Source organism: Bicyclus anynana, chromosome 19 (assembly GCF_947172395.1).
Source record: "Bicyclus anynana chromosome 19, ilBicAnyn1.1, whole genome shotgun sequence".
NCBI classification, from domain to species: domain Eukaryota; kingdom Metazoa; phylum Arthropoda; class Insecta; order Lepidoptera; family Nymphalidae; genus Bicyclus; species Bicyclus anynana.
In genome coordinates, this window is record NC_069101.1 from 5,373,566 (window position 1) to 5,388,061 (window position 14,496).

The 14,496-nt window shown below is 35.3% G+C and overlaps 2 protein-coding genes across 2 annotated transcripts; both read left to right on the forward strand.

Annotated features, from left to right (window-relative positions):
• The first annotated feature begins 272 nt into the window (after positions 1-272).
• On the forward strand, positions 273-5,741 carry LOC112045255 (peptidyl-prolyl cis-trans isomerase sig-7). The gene has a single exon (XM_024081367.2). It carries the CDS (start codon positions 384-386, stop codon positions 2,643-2,645), a length of 2,262 nt encoding a protein of 753 aa, XP_023937135.2. The 5' UTR covers positions 273-383; the 3' UTR covers positions 2,646-5,741.
• Positions 5,742-10,587: 4,846 nt separating this feature from the next.
• Positions 10,588-13,443, forward strand: LOC112045262 (putative neuropeptide precursor protein). Its single transcript, XM_024081376.2, has 5 exons — positions 10,588-10,767; positions 11,545-11,670; positions 11,822-12,059; positions 12,140-12,289; positions 12,374-13,443. The coding sequence occupies exons 1-5, from the start codon at positions 10,692-10,694 to the stop codon at positions 12,885-12,887; spliced, it is 1,104 nt and encodes a 367-aa protein (XP_023937144.1). The 5' UTR covers positions 10,588-10,691; the 3' UTR covers positions 12,888-13,443.
• The last annotated feature ends 1,053 nt before the right edge of the window (positions 13,444-14,496 follow it).

Here is a 14,496-nt window from a genome sequence, read left to right on the forward strand (position 1 = left end):
CGATTCTATAGAAACAGATTTTATACACGCATTAGATCATTGGTTTTATAGAGGGGTTACCCCTCTAATAGCAAGTTAGGTCCTTTTGTAATTGGTCTGAGAGTCGATGAACCAGTTTTTCGTGTTTAATAATCTGGGTTTGTTTTTCATATAGATTCAGAATTAGGATGACGCTAGAACGGCTAGAACCCAGAGCCGTAACAATGAAATGACACTTGAGTTTGACAGTTATAAAAAAAGGTTATGAATTTCTAGTCTATAGTGATCTGTGGTTATGAATGATGTGTCAATAGCGTAGAATTTAGAATTAGAATTTTTAAAACGATTTATCCATCTGATTTGCGTTTTTTTATAATAATAAGGTGATACTTTACCACGATATAATGGCAGTTGTAATAGAAACAACACTCGGTGATATTACAGTAGACTTATACTTAGATCAGCGTCCCGTAACTTGCTTGAACTTTTTGAAGTTATGCAAAATGAAATATTACAATTTTAACTTGTTTCACACAATACGCAGTGGGTTCATCGCTCAAACTGGTGATCCTAGTGGTGAAGGATCCGGTGGACAGTCCATATGGGGCATTCTAGAAGGACCAGATAAGCGATTTTTCTCCGGAGAGAAAATGCCCAAAATACGCCACACCGATGCTGGTTTATTATCAATGGTTTGTACAGATGATATGATGGTTGGTTCTCAGTTCTTCCTGACTCTTGCGTCGGATTTGGACTCTTTAGACGGGACACACTGTGTAATAGGCGAAGTAACGGAAGGACATGAAGTATTAACCAAACTTAATGAAGTGATTTGTGACGAATCTCATCGTCCTTACCGAGATGTGAGAATAACTCACACTGTTGTACTTGAGGATCCATTTAACGATCCGCCAGGCTTGAGAGCTCCATCAAGATCACCTTCACCAAATCCTGAACGCCTAAAAGGTGGTAGGATCGCCCCGGACGAAGATATTGATGAAACTCAAGGTAAAAGTGCAGCAGAAATACAAGAAATGATTGAAGAGAAAGAAGCCAAGGCTCGAGCCACAATATTGGAGATTGTTGGTGACTTACCTGATGCTGATATTGCTCCTCCGGAAAATGTTTTATTTGTTTGTAAACTTAACCCTGTTACAACTGATGAGGACTTGGAAATTATATTTAGTCGCTTTGGTAAGATAGTCAGTTGTGAAGTAATAAGAGACAAAAAGTCGGGCAACTCTCTTCAGTATGCTTTCATAGAATTTGAAAACAAGAAATCATGTGAAGATGCTTATTTTAAAATGGATAATGTGTTGATTGACGATAGGCGTATTCATGTAGACTTTTCACAGTCTGTTTCCAAAATGAGGTGGCTGGGAAAAGGTAGAGGAGTACAGTATTTTAATGAAGACTCTAAAAATATTGAAGAAAAATACAGAGAAGAAAAAGATAGCAGGGATAGCCAAAGCAATGGTAAAAGATATCATAGCAGTAGACATGATAAAGAAAAACAATATAGGAGTGATAGAGATAAACATCATGATGATAGAAAAGAAAGGGAAAAGCATGGCAGAGATAATAAAGAAAAAGACAGGCAATATAGAGATGAAATAGAAAAAGATAGACAGTATAAAAATGATACAGAAAGGGACAGGCAACATAAGAGTGACCGAGGAACTGACAGGCAACCTAAAGATAGCGAAAAAAGGAGACCACATAAAAATGATATTGAAAAAGACAGGAGGTATAAAGATGGAGAACATAAAGAAGATAGAGTAAGGGATAAGTACTATGAAACTGATAGGCATAAACAGCGTAAAGATGATATTGATCATAATGCAGAGGATAGACAACATAGAGATGGCAAAGCAAGAGAGAGACAACATAAAGAGGAACAAATAAAAGATAAGCGGCATAGAGACAAAAAAGAGAAAACTGACTCCAGAGATAAAAGTAGAAGCAGAAGCAGATCTAAAGCAAATCACTCTTATGCTACAAGTAGCAATAATGATGGAAAAATCAAAAAAGGTATGGAAGATGGCTTGAATAAATCACACAGACATAGAAGTCATAATATTGATAATAATCATTCAAGTTATCATAAATCAGAATCCCCTTCTCTAAGAAATAAGAATAAATCTGAATACAAAGACCATAGTGATGACCGTAGAAAGGAAAGTATAACACAGAGAAATAGTAGGGAGAATAATGACAGACATAAAGAAAAGAACAGAGAAAACAGAACTGACAAACATAGGCAAGAGTTTGAACCAAAGACACCATCCCCGGTAACTGTAGACAAAAAAAATAAGAATTCAAAACAAATAAGTAATAAAATAATCTCTGATAAGAAACAGAACAAAAAAGACAATGCAAAGTCTAAAAAGAAGAGAAAACCATCAACGTCTTCTGATGATTCATCTGAATCAAGTTCATCGAGTAGCTCTAGCTCGTCTAGTGAAAATGACAGTAGAAAAAAGCAATTGAAAAGAAGAAAGAGGAAACATTCTACATCAAGCAGCAGCTCTAGCTCTTCAAGCAGTTCCAGTAGCTCAGACAGTAGTAGTGAATCTAGCTCAAGTTCAGACTCTGATAATAGTAAGAGAAAACGTGTTAAGAAAACTTCTAAACAGACAAACAAAAAACCTAAAAGAAATTTATAGGATTTGTTGTTTTTAATTTTGTTTTGTTGTGTACATAAATTGTGTACTATTATTAGTATCAGGTTTTCTCTAGGATAACTTAAATATTTGACATTGATTTAGTTAATTTGAAACTTAAACTAAGCTAGTCCAACTAAGCATTACAGTTTTTATTTGAGTAGATGGTATCAAGGGTACAGTGGTAAAACTGTAAAGTGATACTGTCTGCTGATATGATTATTATCAGTTATTACAGCTGTAAAATTACTTACTATATTGTGTACTACAAACTGAAATACTCATATTATTAACTTTCATGTTGCCATCCCTAGAGAATAAAATTGTAATTGAAAAAAGCTAATTTTTCAGGAATAATAAAAAACTGAATTTTGAATTGATTGATGACAATGTAATAGACTTAGATAAAAGTGAGAAAGCTCGAATGAAAGCTTAGTTTTAAAGCTTTTGTTAAGCTTAATTAACAAAAGCCTAGATATAATAATAAAGCCAAAAATAAAAAAATAAATGTTCCCGAAAATAAATCACCATACAATTTCATATTGTAATGTTCATTACCATTTTATTTGCCGTACTGTCTAACCGGGCTCTAATATTGTACTGTGCACTTACCATTTTTATCTGTAGATTTTTAACCTAAATACCTAATAAACCTAATAAAATAAAATAACCCTAATAAAATAGTAAGTGCAAGTGATGATGAATTACACACACTGACCGGAAGATTTTGAACAAGAATAAAATGGTAACTGATTTTATCATAATCAAATCTTAAATTTTGATTACCGGAAGACAATTGTATGGCTGTGTACCATAAGAAGTAGAAATACATTATGATAATATTATATTACCATTTTATTCTCCTACCTTTATGCCAGTAAGTATATCTTGGAATGCTATTGTAATATTTTTGTAACTTCATTAATAACTGCATAAAAATTAAGAAAAAAATTGAGCTGATGTATTAATAATATTAATGTATTAATAGTAAAACACGTGTAATAGGAGTTACTATTTTATTCTCCGGGAACAGTGATGTGTTAACTCCAGGTTCTTTAAGTTTTTATTGAAACAATACAATACTATGGGGCTGTTCTGTACAGTTGATTGGACTAACAAATAATTGTATTAGGTTGTAAGTCTTATAGAGTAGATGGCTTTTTAAGCTTCAAATGAACTTGTGTCAATGAAATATTAAAAACCAAAGTAGGAACAAAACAATGAATTTGAATTTAAAATGTTTGTACATAATAAACTTATCATCAAAAAAAATTAAAACAGTCTGCCTGAACAGTACTTGCAGGCTGTTTTATTTATTTGATGAGAAGTTTTTTTTTAACCGACTTCAAAAAGGAGGAGGTTCTCAATTCGGTCGGTATTTTTTTTTTTTTTTTTTTTTTTTATGTATGTACACCGATTACTCAAAGACACCTGGACCGATTTCAAAAATTCTTTTTTTGTTTGAAACGGTATAGTCCCCATTTGGTCCCATTGCCATCATGTCAAGATCTGATGATGGATTCCTGGAGAAATTGAGGGGAACTTTCAAAAATTATATGAGTATCTAGTGTGTTCGTAAACTTTTCCATTTAGTACTTTTAAGCACTACAATTTCATGAAGGTTTAAAATCGATCTGATGATGGAGCCATAAAACAGACGAGGAAACTCCTCGGCGATTTAGAGCAGTTACCTTGTGTTTGGGCTTGATTAATTTGTATTAATGAGAACTTTCCACATAGATAGGTTGCGACTGTCATTTAGGGGTTTGGTGATGAAGACCAAGGACAGTTAAGGGAACTCCTTAACAGTTTACAGTAACTACCTTGTGCTTGGGCTTGATTAATTTGTATTGCTGAGAATTTTACACCAAGAAGGGTTGTGAATGTCATTAGCGGTCTGATGTATTCGTTTGAGATGAAAATTTACACTAAAAATGGAAAAATAATAAAAATTTTAATAAAAAAATACTACCGACTTCAAAACCTAAAAACATACCCACTAAACTAAAAAGCGAAAAATAACATCATAATATGTTCTACCTGCTGATCAGTATGAAGGCGGTGCTTAGCTGGTGCTGTCTTAATTTAAGCCATTTCTGACAGGACCACATCACATGGCTCACACATGGCTTAAATTAATACATCACCGGCTTAGCACCGCCTTCATACTGATCAGCAGGTAGAACATATTATGATGTTATTTTTCGCTTTTTAGTTTAGTGGGTATGTTTTTAGGTTTTGAAGTCGGTAGTATTTTTTTATTAAAATTTTTATTATTTTTTTATGTAATGAAATATGACATATTGATTTACATACAATACCTATAAAATTGAATAAAAGTGAGTATATAATGCAAATTTTGATTATCATAATTTATTTTAAGCAATGTATTTTACTGAAAACAGTCCCATGCTATTTTATATTATCCTTTATATTGGATTCTTATAATATAAATTGATGTCTCATAATCGTTATCAACTCATATTCAGCTCACTGTTGACCTCGAGTCTTCCCTCAGAATGAGAGGGTGTAGGCCAATAGTCCCCACGCTGGCCAAATGCAGATTGGCAGACTTCACACACATGGAGAATTGAGAATATTCTAAGGCATACAGGTTTCCTTATGATGTTTTTCCTTCACCTTCGAGACATGATATTAATTTCTTTAATATGACTAATTTATATTTACTATTTAAAGATTTTTTAATTAATATTAAAAACAAACAGAAATTTTCAATAGACTTCTGATAAAAATGTATGTGTATGAAAACCAAAACAAGTCAGTGATTGTATCAATGTATCATTCTTTAGATAAGAATTGTAATATTCTTATAATAATTTAAGATTCCGGGCATTGTAGTACAAAATGTAGTAGAATAAGTTTTTCATATATACTCAAAGCACAACTATCCGCCCATTTTATATGACGCGAGTATATTAAAGTGGGCGGATAATTGTGCTTCTGAGTATATTTTGATGAATTGCAATAAATCTTAAATCGTTTTCAAACCTTAATAATTAATTTAAGACTTAGAATTTAGGACTTATTTAGGCGTGTATTTTTATTAATATCAGGCCATTAAATTTATATTTAATACAATTTGTTTTAGTGTTTTTTTTTCCTTTTTTCTTACACTTAAGGAATTCTAAGGAATTTGAGGAATATTTTATTCAAAAAATTATCGATTTAAGTAAATAATATAGGATAGTGTAGGTAGGTACATACTTACGCTTTTTTCGCTGTTCATGGTTTTTTCTCTCTTCTCTTATAAAAATTAAAAACATCTGGCCAGCACTAACTCCCGCTCGACAGATACATACCTACTTATATTATATTTACATATTAGAAGTAAAAATGTACTTAGGAGTGTACATTACTTACCTAAAATATGTTTAAGCACATAATTAGGCTTGAACTTAATTTAGTTAAGTAAGTATGTACCTAATTTTTTTTTAATACCTAATTTTTATTTAGTTAACCAAACAGCGATCATAAAATATACATCTGAAGATTAAAACATGTTTACCATCTGGAAGTGCAAAATATTCAGCATAGTGTATCCTTAAAATTATATTTGTTTTTTCCAAATTGGGCACTAATTAATTACTAATTCAAAGTTTTATTAAAATACATAGTTTACCTACTTAATATTAGTGAAGTTTTGTACCATTTCAAATCTATTTAATACACAAAGTGAAAGGAAACTATAAAACATGTCAAAGTTTCAAATGGTCATCACCTGATAACAGGATGTGGACTCGACGCCCGGCGAGAATATTCTATTGGGCCAGTTAGCTTTGTGTAAGAATTAAAGTGGCGACGAGATGGCACTCAGTACACTTTGTTGTGTACCTTTGAATATAGACGATCGTAATAAACGCTAATATTTTTAGCAATAAATTAGCTACTTACATTAAAATGCCTATTTTGTTACTAGCGGAAGCCCGCGACTGTGTCCGCGTGAAAATCGATGTAAATTTTCAACCCTTACTTTTTCACCCCCTTCTATTTATTTTTTTATACAGATGCGACATTTTCGCAAGTGTATCCTACTAATAATTATTATAAACGCGAAAGATAATATAAGATTGTTAGGATAACAAACATCCATACAAACCTAATAACAATCACATAAGGATAATATAAGATTGTTAGGATAACAAACATCCATACAAACCTAATAACAATCACATAAGGATAATATAAGATTGTTATTAGGTTTGTATGGATGTTTGTTACTCTTTACCGCCGCTACTACTGAAGCGATTTGGCTGAAATTTTTAATGGAAATAGATTTTACTCTGAATTAACACATAGGCTGTTTTTATCCCGAAAAAATCCATGGTTTCCCGGGATTTGCGAAAACTGATGATTTCTAACAATCTATACTAATATTATAAAGAGGTAAAGTTTGTAAGTTTGTAAGTTTGTAAGTTTGTAACAATTTTTTGAAATGGGGTAATCTTCGGAACTACTGGTCCGATTTTAAAAATTCTTTCACCAGTAGAATGCTACGTTATCGGGGAGTGCTATAGGCTATATTTCATATTTCTATCATATATAACTACTGAGTTATCGCGGGTTTTCTCTTACAAGTCGCACAGAAAAACTTACTTATTCGCATGCGCTGCCTCAACCATTGCGTATAACTGAAATAAATGTATGGAGGCTTTTTGAACCTTTAAAAGTACTACAAAAAAGTCCGCGACACCATATATCTATCTTTTATATTTTAGCAGATATAGTACCTTTAGTACTTTAATAAATTATTTAAATTTTAAACTAAGGTCTACGTCATTATTTACACAACTAAACTTAAATCCTTATCAAAATAAATTATTTAATAATCACAAGGATATTATAGAGATAAGATTTGCCCTTTACAGTATGTTAATTAGTTATATAGTTTCGGAGATAATACAAAATTTCTGAAAGTCGCAAAAATGCCGCTATATGACGCCCCGCGGTTTCAATTACGTGGTTCCCGTTCCCGTGTAAATATGAGGACCAAACATAGCCTATGACACTCGCAAATAATGTAGCTTTCTATTGGTAAAAGAATTTTCCAAATCGGTCCAGTAGATCCAGAGATTACCCCCGACAACCACACAAACATTACCTCTTTATAGTATTAGGATAGAAGTCGCTTGGGAAATTATAGTCTTTTGGTCATTGCACCACGCACAAATGGCTGGACCAATTTTGCTGAGGGTAGGGATAGGATAGGGGTAGGGACGGGGTAGGATAGAGGTAGGGTAGGGGTAATTTAGGGAAAGTGTAGGGTAGGGTAGGGTACGGATAAGGTAGGGGTAGTGTAAGGTAGGGAAAGTATATGGAAGGTATAGGGTAGGATAGGGGTAAGGTAGGGTAAGGTAGGGTAGGGGTAGGGTACGGGTAGGGTAAGGGTAAGGTAGGGGTAGAGAAGAGTTAGGGTTAGCGGTAGGGTAGGAGTAAGGTAGGGGTAGGGTAGGGGTAGGGGTAGGGTAGGGGTAGGGTAGGGGTAGGGTAGGGGTAGATTAAGGCTAGGGTGGGATAGGGTATGGATAGGTTACGGGTAGGGTTAGGGTAGGGGTAAGGTGGGGGGAGGGTAGGGTTAGCGTTAGCGGTAGAGTAGGAGTAAGGTAGGGGTAGGGTAGGTTAGGGTTGGGTAGGTTTACGAACAGGGTAAGGTAGAGGTAGAGAAGTTTACATCAATTTTTACGCGGACGAAGTCGCGGGCGTCCGCTAGTTTTATTATAAGTATAAGACGCCCGCGACTCTCATTACCCTACCCAGGGTTCTTAACTACAGTTACAGGGTTCGTAACTTAGGACCTCGTGATTTTGAAAATTTTAGAACGGCGTATTTTAATAATTTGCACATGCACATTTAATTTCTTAAAATGTACATAACTGAAAAGTTGGAGGTGCATGCCCCGGACCGGATTCGAACCTACGCCCTCCGGAATCGGAGGCAGAGTTCATATCTACTGGCCTATCACTGACTCTCAATAAGTAAATAAAGTTTAATTATTTTGCCAATGCCAATAGTGCCACGTAATGAAATGATTTTGTTTTCTTGTAGGTACCTAATCAGATCATCCTTCATTAGTTCTTATCATCCTTCATCAGTTCTTATCATCCACTCAAACTTCTGCGCACACTCTTGAACATAGGTATTCTCTTTTGATGATAACCTTTGTAAAACTAGGATTGATAATAATCTATACTATTATTATAAAGCTGAAGAGTTTATTTGTTTTATTGAACGCGCTAATCTCAGGAAGTACTGGTCCGATTTGAAAAAGTCTTTCTGTGTTAGATAGTCCGTTTATCGAGGAAGTCTATATATTATTCCCGTATTCCTACGGGAACGGGAACCACGCGAGTGAAACCGCGCGGCGTCAGCTAGTAAGTAATAGATAATAAGAAATACCTACGTAAGCCGCTACCTACAGGTCGAACGACGGTTTAAGAGGGCTCAATATTAACAATATGCGTTAAATTCTGCGTATACCCCCGTCAAGAATACATAACAACATGTAGTAGGTATAGGTACTAAGTAGGTAGGTTATTAGGTGCGTAGTTAATAATACGAAATGCGCAAACTTAAGCATATCCAATATCCATCTCATTTTTATGTGAGTAATAGATAATTCAAAGGACGCCTACCTACATAGTGTCTAATCTGGTAGACATAGACAGACATCACTAAGACAGGGCTGGATTTAGTCGCAAACATTTTAAATCTTATACTTACCATTGCCAGAGCCAGGCAATCTAATCAGATTATCTTTTCGTCCGAAATTCCTCATGGCCTGTAGACAAAAGTCTTCGAACAGTGCGTGTTGCCAGTGATGATGACCTAGGGTTCCGAGACTTGGTCGCTAACTATGGGCCTCCTAAGAAGGCTCAGAGTCACACACGATGGAACGAGCTATGTTAGGAGTATCTTTGCGTGATCGAATCAGAAATGAGGAGATCCGCAGAAGAACCAAAGTCACCGACATAGCTCAACGAGTTGCGAAGCTGAAGTGGCAATGGGCGGGGCACATAGTTCGAAGAGCCGATGGACGTTGGGGTCCCAAAGTGCTGGAATGGCGACCCCGCACTAGTAAGCGCAGTGTTGGCCGACCCCCCACCAGGTGGACTGACGACATCAAGCGAGTCGCAGGGATTCGCTGGATGCAGGTGGCTCAGTATCGTGATGTTTGGAAGTCCTTACAAAAGGCCTATGTCCTGCAGTGGACGTCCATCGGCTGATATGATGACTTACCATTATAACTAAGTAGGTACTAGGTTTCTGTACATTTTCAGATATTTTAAACGATACGATAAGTAAAAATTAAAAATATTAAAGCTAAATTTTATTTTTTGGAGTTTACTCCTTAAGAATCGATTTTTCACATATAGCCTAAAAAATAAAATTCGATGAACGAATGACAGCGTTACGTTTTCTATGCGCAGCCTATTCTGCAACTTAACTTAATTACCTTCTAATACTTAACTTAATAACCTTCACCGTGCCTGAGGCCTGCTGCTCCTTGGTTTCGCCTTTACCTTTCACTTTCCAGGCGTGAGTATTGAGACGTGCTTATAGTGTATGCTGCGGGGCAACATACACCTATTTAGACAGTCGATTTGAAAGAGTATACTCCGTTCGATTTTACCTCGGAAATGTTCTAAAACAATTACATTCATGAGAAGTGAGAGGTATGTACTACTATGAGTAGGTATAAATGCTAAAATAAATAGGTGTGGAAAGTGGAAACTTTGTATGAAAGTCTGTTCTTTAAAATTCGAAGGGTAGGTATTTGTTTACGTGGACGATGTCACGGGTGTCTGCTATCTATGGAATATTCCAGTTAATGGACATAAATTGCTAAAATGATTCGCCGAATCCGCCCCTGATCGTTCCACTGCGCATGTCGCGAATATATTGACAGGAACTCTGCTTTCCTCTCCACTCCGCCCGGTCCACGGCACTTGTCCTCTGAGAGCGGCGCCCCACCGTCGCTTTTAGGACGTCTTTGTTGTACACCTTATACTTAACAAGCTTAGAACATTAATAATGTTAACAACTTCGCTAACCGCGTTCATCGCGGTCTTAGTCGCAACCAGCGCTGAATCTTCAACGGACACAAAAGGTAATTCACATTAGTAGCAAATAAGGCTCGCTTGTATTGTTTTGATTCGTCGCGTCGACGTCGTATCGATTGGGCGGAGGGTAGGGTCGTTCTATATTTAACAACAGGTGGCTCCGGTGCGCGAATCCATATGCGTAGTTCTTTTTTTATTTTCAACTATGACCTATGTGAGCTTTTAAGATGGTCTTCAATTCAATGGAGTAGATTTAGAAATACCTAAATGAGCTGTTGCATTCTTTAAAACTTTTTCAATTTTTTTTGAACTTTACACTTTTTTAACTGCTTCGTTGGTCAGTGGTTAGCTTACGCGGTTTCGGTTTCGGCTCATGCTGAGTTCGATTTCTGGCATATTTCTTTAACTTTTATTTTGTTTTTAGCACCGCCTTCAAACCGATCAGTAGAATAGATGGTAAAACGATATTACGATCATATTTTTGCTGTTTATTGTATTAATAGTGCTCCTTTTATTTTATGAATTCAGTTAAATAAAAAAATTTTTTTTCCGTTTTTAGTTAAGTTTTCTCCCGGATTTCGGTTTCATTATCGTTACTTTTTAATTTTCATTGGTTCTAGTGATCGTAAAACGAAACTTCTAAACAGATGTTTTAAATTAAAAGAAAATGTATATTCAAAATCGATTAATAAATGATTCACATAACCTTGAACAACGAACGCTTCGATTTATTGGAAACCATCCTCATTTGTTAAATTAATTAAAAATAGAACGATGATGTTGATATTTTATATTATAAATAAGTACCCATACTGAAATTTTAGATGGTGGCCCAATGGCTGAACTGCCGGAAAACTGGGACCAAACAAAAGATGATACACAGTCCCTATTTCTGAATAAAAGTGACAAAAATGATCTGGAACCCTATCCCCTAGCGCTCAGTGAAGAAGGTAATAATGATAACTCAGGTTTAAAATACATTCATTGAGCTTAAATCACATTAAAACAAAATATCTTTATATTTAATAATATTTATTAAAAAACAAATGTTTGCTATCTGACTTTATTGCCACTCGTGAATTAATAAAGAATTTATTACAGGCAATTCAGAAGGGTATGATCAAACGGTAGAACAACGCTATGACTCCCCCCAAGCGACTGGAGAGCTTGACAATTTGATTATGAGACCAGAATTATACGCTGAACCACCAGCTATGGAAGGTTTGTCTGTGGGTTATGATTCCCGACGGCGAAAGCGTGGCAGCGGTACCAAAGTCGGCGGAGCTGGTGCCGCTACAAAGGTTGCAACAAAATCTGGATCGGGAAAGAAAAACCTTAAGTAAGTTTCTTAAAGTCAGACAATCTTTTGTTTTTTCTCGTGTTTAATTTTAATATTATATTTAATGTTAATATTCACAGGGCAAATGATGCTCCGTTACCGGTGGATTCGGCGATACATGAACATGACACTAACCGGCGCAAACGTGGCAGTGGCACTAAAGTTGGTGGCGCAGCTGCGTCTGCCAAATCTGCAACAAAAAATTCCGGGGGCAACAAAAAGAACTTCAGGTACAGAGTCACTTTCTAAGTCTGACTGAAGTTTCTTTTTGATAGTCTCGCGATATTTTAATCATATATATTTTGTTCATTCAGACCTATCTCAGAACGTCGCAAGCGAGACTCCGGTTTGAGCGCAGCTGACGTGCGAGCTCTTCTGAATTTGTGGGAAGCACAAGAACGCAGGAAACAGGAATGGAACGCCAACCAATGGGCAGACCGTTATTATGGCCGCGTCAACTCACTGGACGAAGATCAGCCCGAAGTTGATGAGAATGGAGACGTGTGGTACAATGAGCCGGTCGTTTTGGGTGCTCGTGAGAGAGAATATCCACGACATTCATATTTCTCAGAACAAAATCGAATGGCCTTAGGTAGAGGATTGCCTGACATCTACCCAGTGGACCCCAACGAATTAGCCCAAGAAGCCCGCCGTAAAAGAATGTACATGAACAAGGTGAAACGTTTTATGGTTGCCCGAAAACGTTCAGACATGCACCAAAATAATTACCGACCTCGCGATGATCTGTACACTTTAGCCGAACTTCTACGTTCGGCACCTCGGGTGCAAGAGCAAGACATCCCTGTCTATCGCCGACTGATAATGTAAAGCAGTATCTCAAACATTTCTTAGTACCCATAAACCACAATCTGTAAGACAGATCAATTTCAGACGGAAAGTATCAGTCTCAATTATTTGTTTCAAATATTTATACGCACACCCCTTGTCCGTGAGTACGCGAATCGAATAAAACAAATGGAGCAAGAGATTGTCTAGCATTTATTTCGCAGTGTTAGGATATTATAGTCTAACTATTTAGGAAATAGCATTAATTGTTCGTATTTATAATTTGTTCTGAATTAAAAGTATAAGGCCTATGATTAAAAATACGGATTCGATAATAGATACCTGTATACATTTTTTAACTTTTCTACTCTTGTCTTGATCACTACAAAACTTGGACTTTACTACCTCTGTTTCCGCATATCTATTGGATTGTTTATTTAAATATAGTTTAATCAACATTTCAAGTATTTCAAATATAATACTATTAATATATTGTATAGTGAAGTAAAACTTCACATTTTCGTGCAAAACGTCTAGACTTAGATCTTATGTGTAAATGATATATAAACTTGCTGAATTAAATTAGCATTACATTAAAGATGCTGTTTTCTTTAAACCCTATCTTTGTTACACTATTTCTTTGGATTGTCTGAAAATACTAGGCTTAAGGTCTATGTCTTGATTCTTGATTGGTATTATTTGAGTTTGATTGCTAAAAATAAATATGGAAACAAAAATTAAACCAAAAATGCAACTTTATGACTTTATGTTTTGTTTTATGATTTTAAAAATATTAGTTTCATTAAAAATCTAGAGGATGTTAAAAACTAGGCACAAAACGAGTTTATAAAATAACGTCTTACCTTCTTTACACTAAATACGAAAATTCACATAAAAATAAACTTTAAAAGTGACACTCTGGAATATTACGGAATAATTGTCATAACAGCAAATGCCAATTATAAGTTTAACTGGATAATAATAAGATATTATGAATGAAGAAAGCAATTCTAGATTAAGTAGAACTTCCGAAAAAATATCACTTAATTCAGTTATATCCCCAAGTAACTCTCAGGACGCTAACAGTGAAGATGGCCAAACCCCGACGCAATCGACGTACGAATTATTTTTTTGTTTGTTAGGTTACTTTAAAATGTTTATATTTCGTTTAGGCCGAGATCTATTTCAATCTATAATGGTTTATTTTTTTTCGGCAAGCATACTTCCAAGCCACATTGTGGATTTAATTAATGCCCAAAAAAGAATACAATTAGAACATGAATTTCAAACTGCAGCATACAGCAGGTACAATGTCCTTATGTGCGCGAATCATACTTCTGAATCACACAATCAACTCAATAACTTCTATAAGTTGCAGAAAAGACCATTGACTTCGGAACAAACAAACCTAACTGAACAAAATCCACCAACAATATAAGTCATATGTTCTTTCCAGTGAAGACGACATCAACGTACAATGTACATCCGCTAGTTTACACTACGATTCAAACAGCAATGATAGAGAACCATTGTTTGTTATTGTGGGTTCTTGCGAAAGCAATCCTAGTTCCAAAGAAATTCTCATTAACAAGAAAAATGTAACTATAGGAAAATCTTCGAAAACAAAACATAAGCGTAATGTAATACCTAT

Coding starts and splice junctions, on each gene's coding strand:
- LOC112045255 (XM_024081367.2), top strand. CDS start 384: ATGGCAGTTGTAATAGAAACAACACTCGGTGATATTACAGTAGACTTA.
- LOC112045262 (XM_024081376.2), top strand. CDS start 10,692: ATGTTAACAACTTCGCTAACCGCGTTCATCGCGGTCTTAGTCGCAACC. Junction 11,671..11,821: donor CCTAGCGCTCAGTGAAGAAG/GTAATAATGATA, acceptor AATTTATTACAG/GCAATTCAGAAGGGTATGAT. Junction 12,060..12,139: donor TCGGGAAAGAAAAACCTTAA/GTAAGTTTCTTA, acceptor TAATATTCACAG/GGCAAATGATGCTCCGTTAC.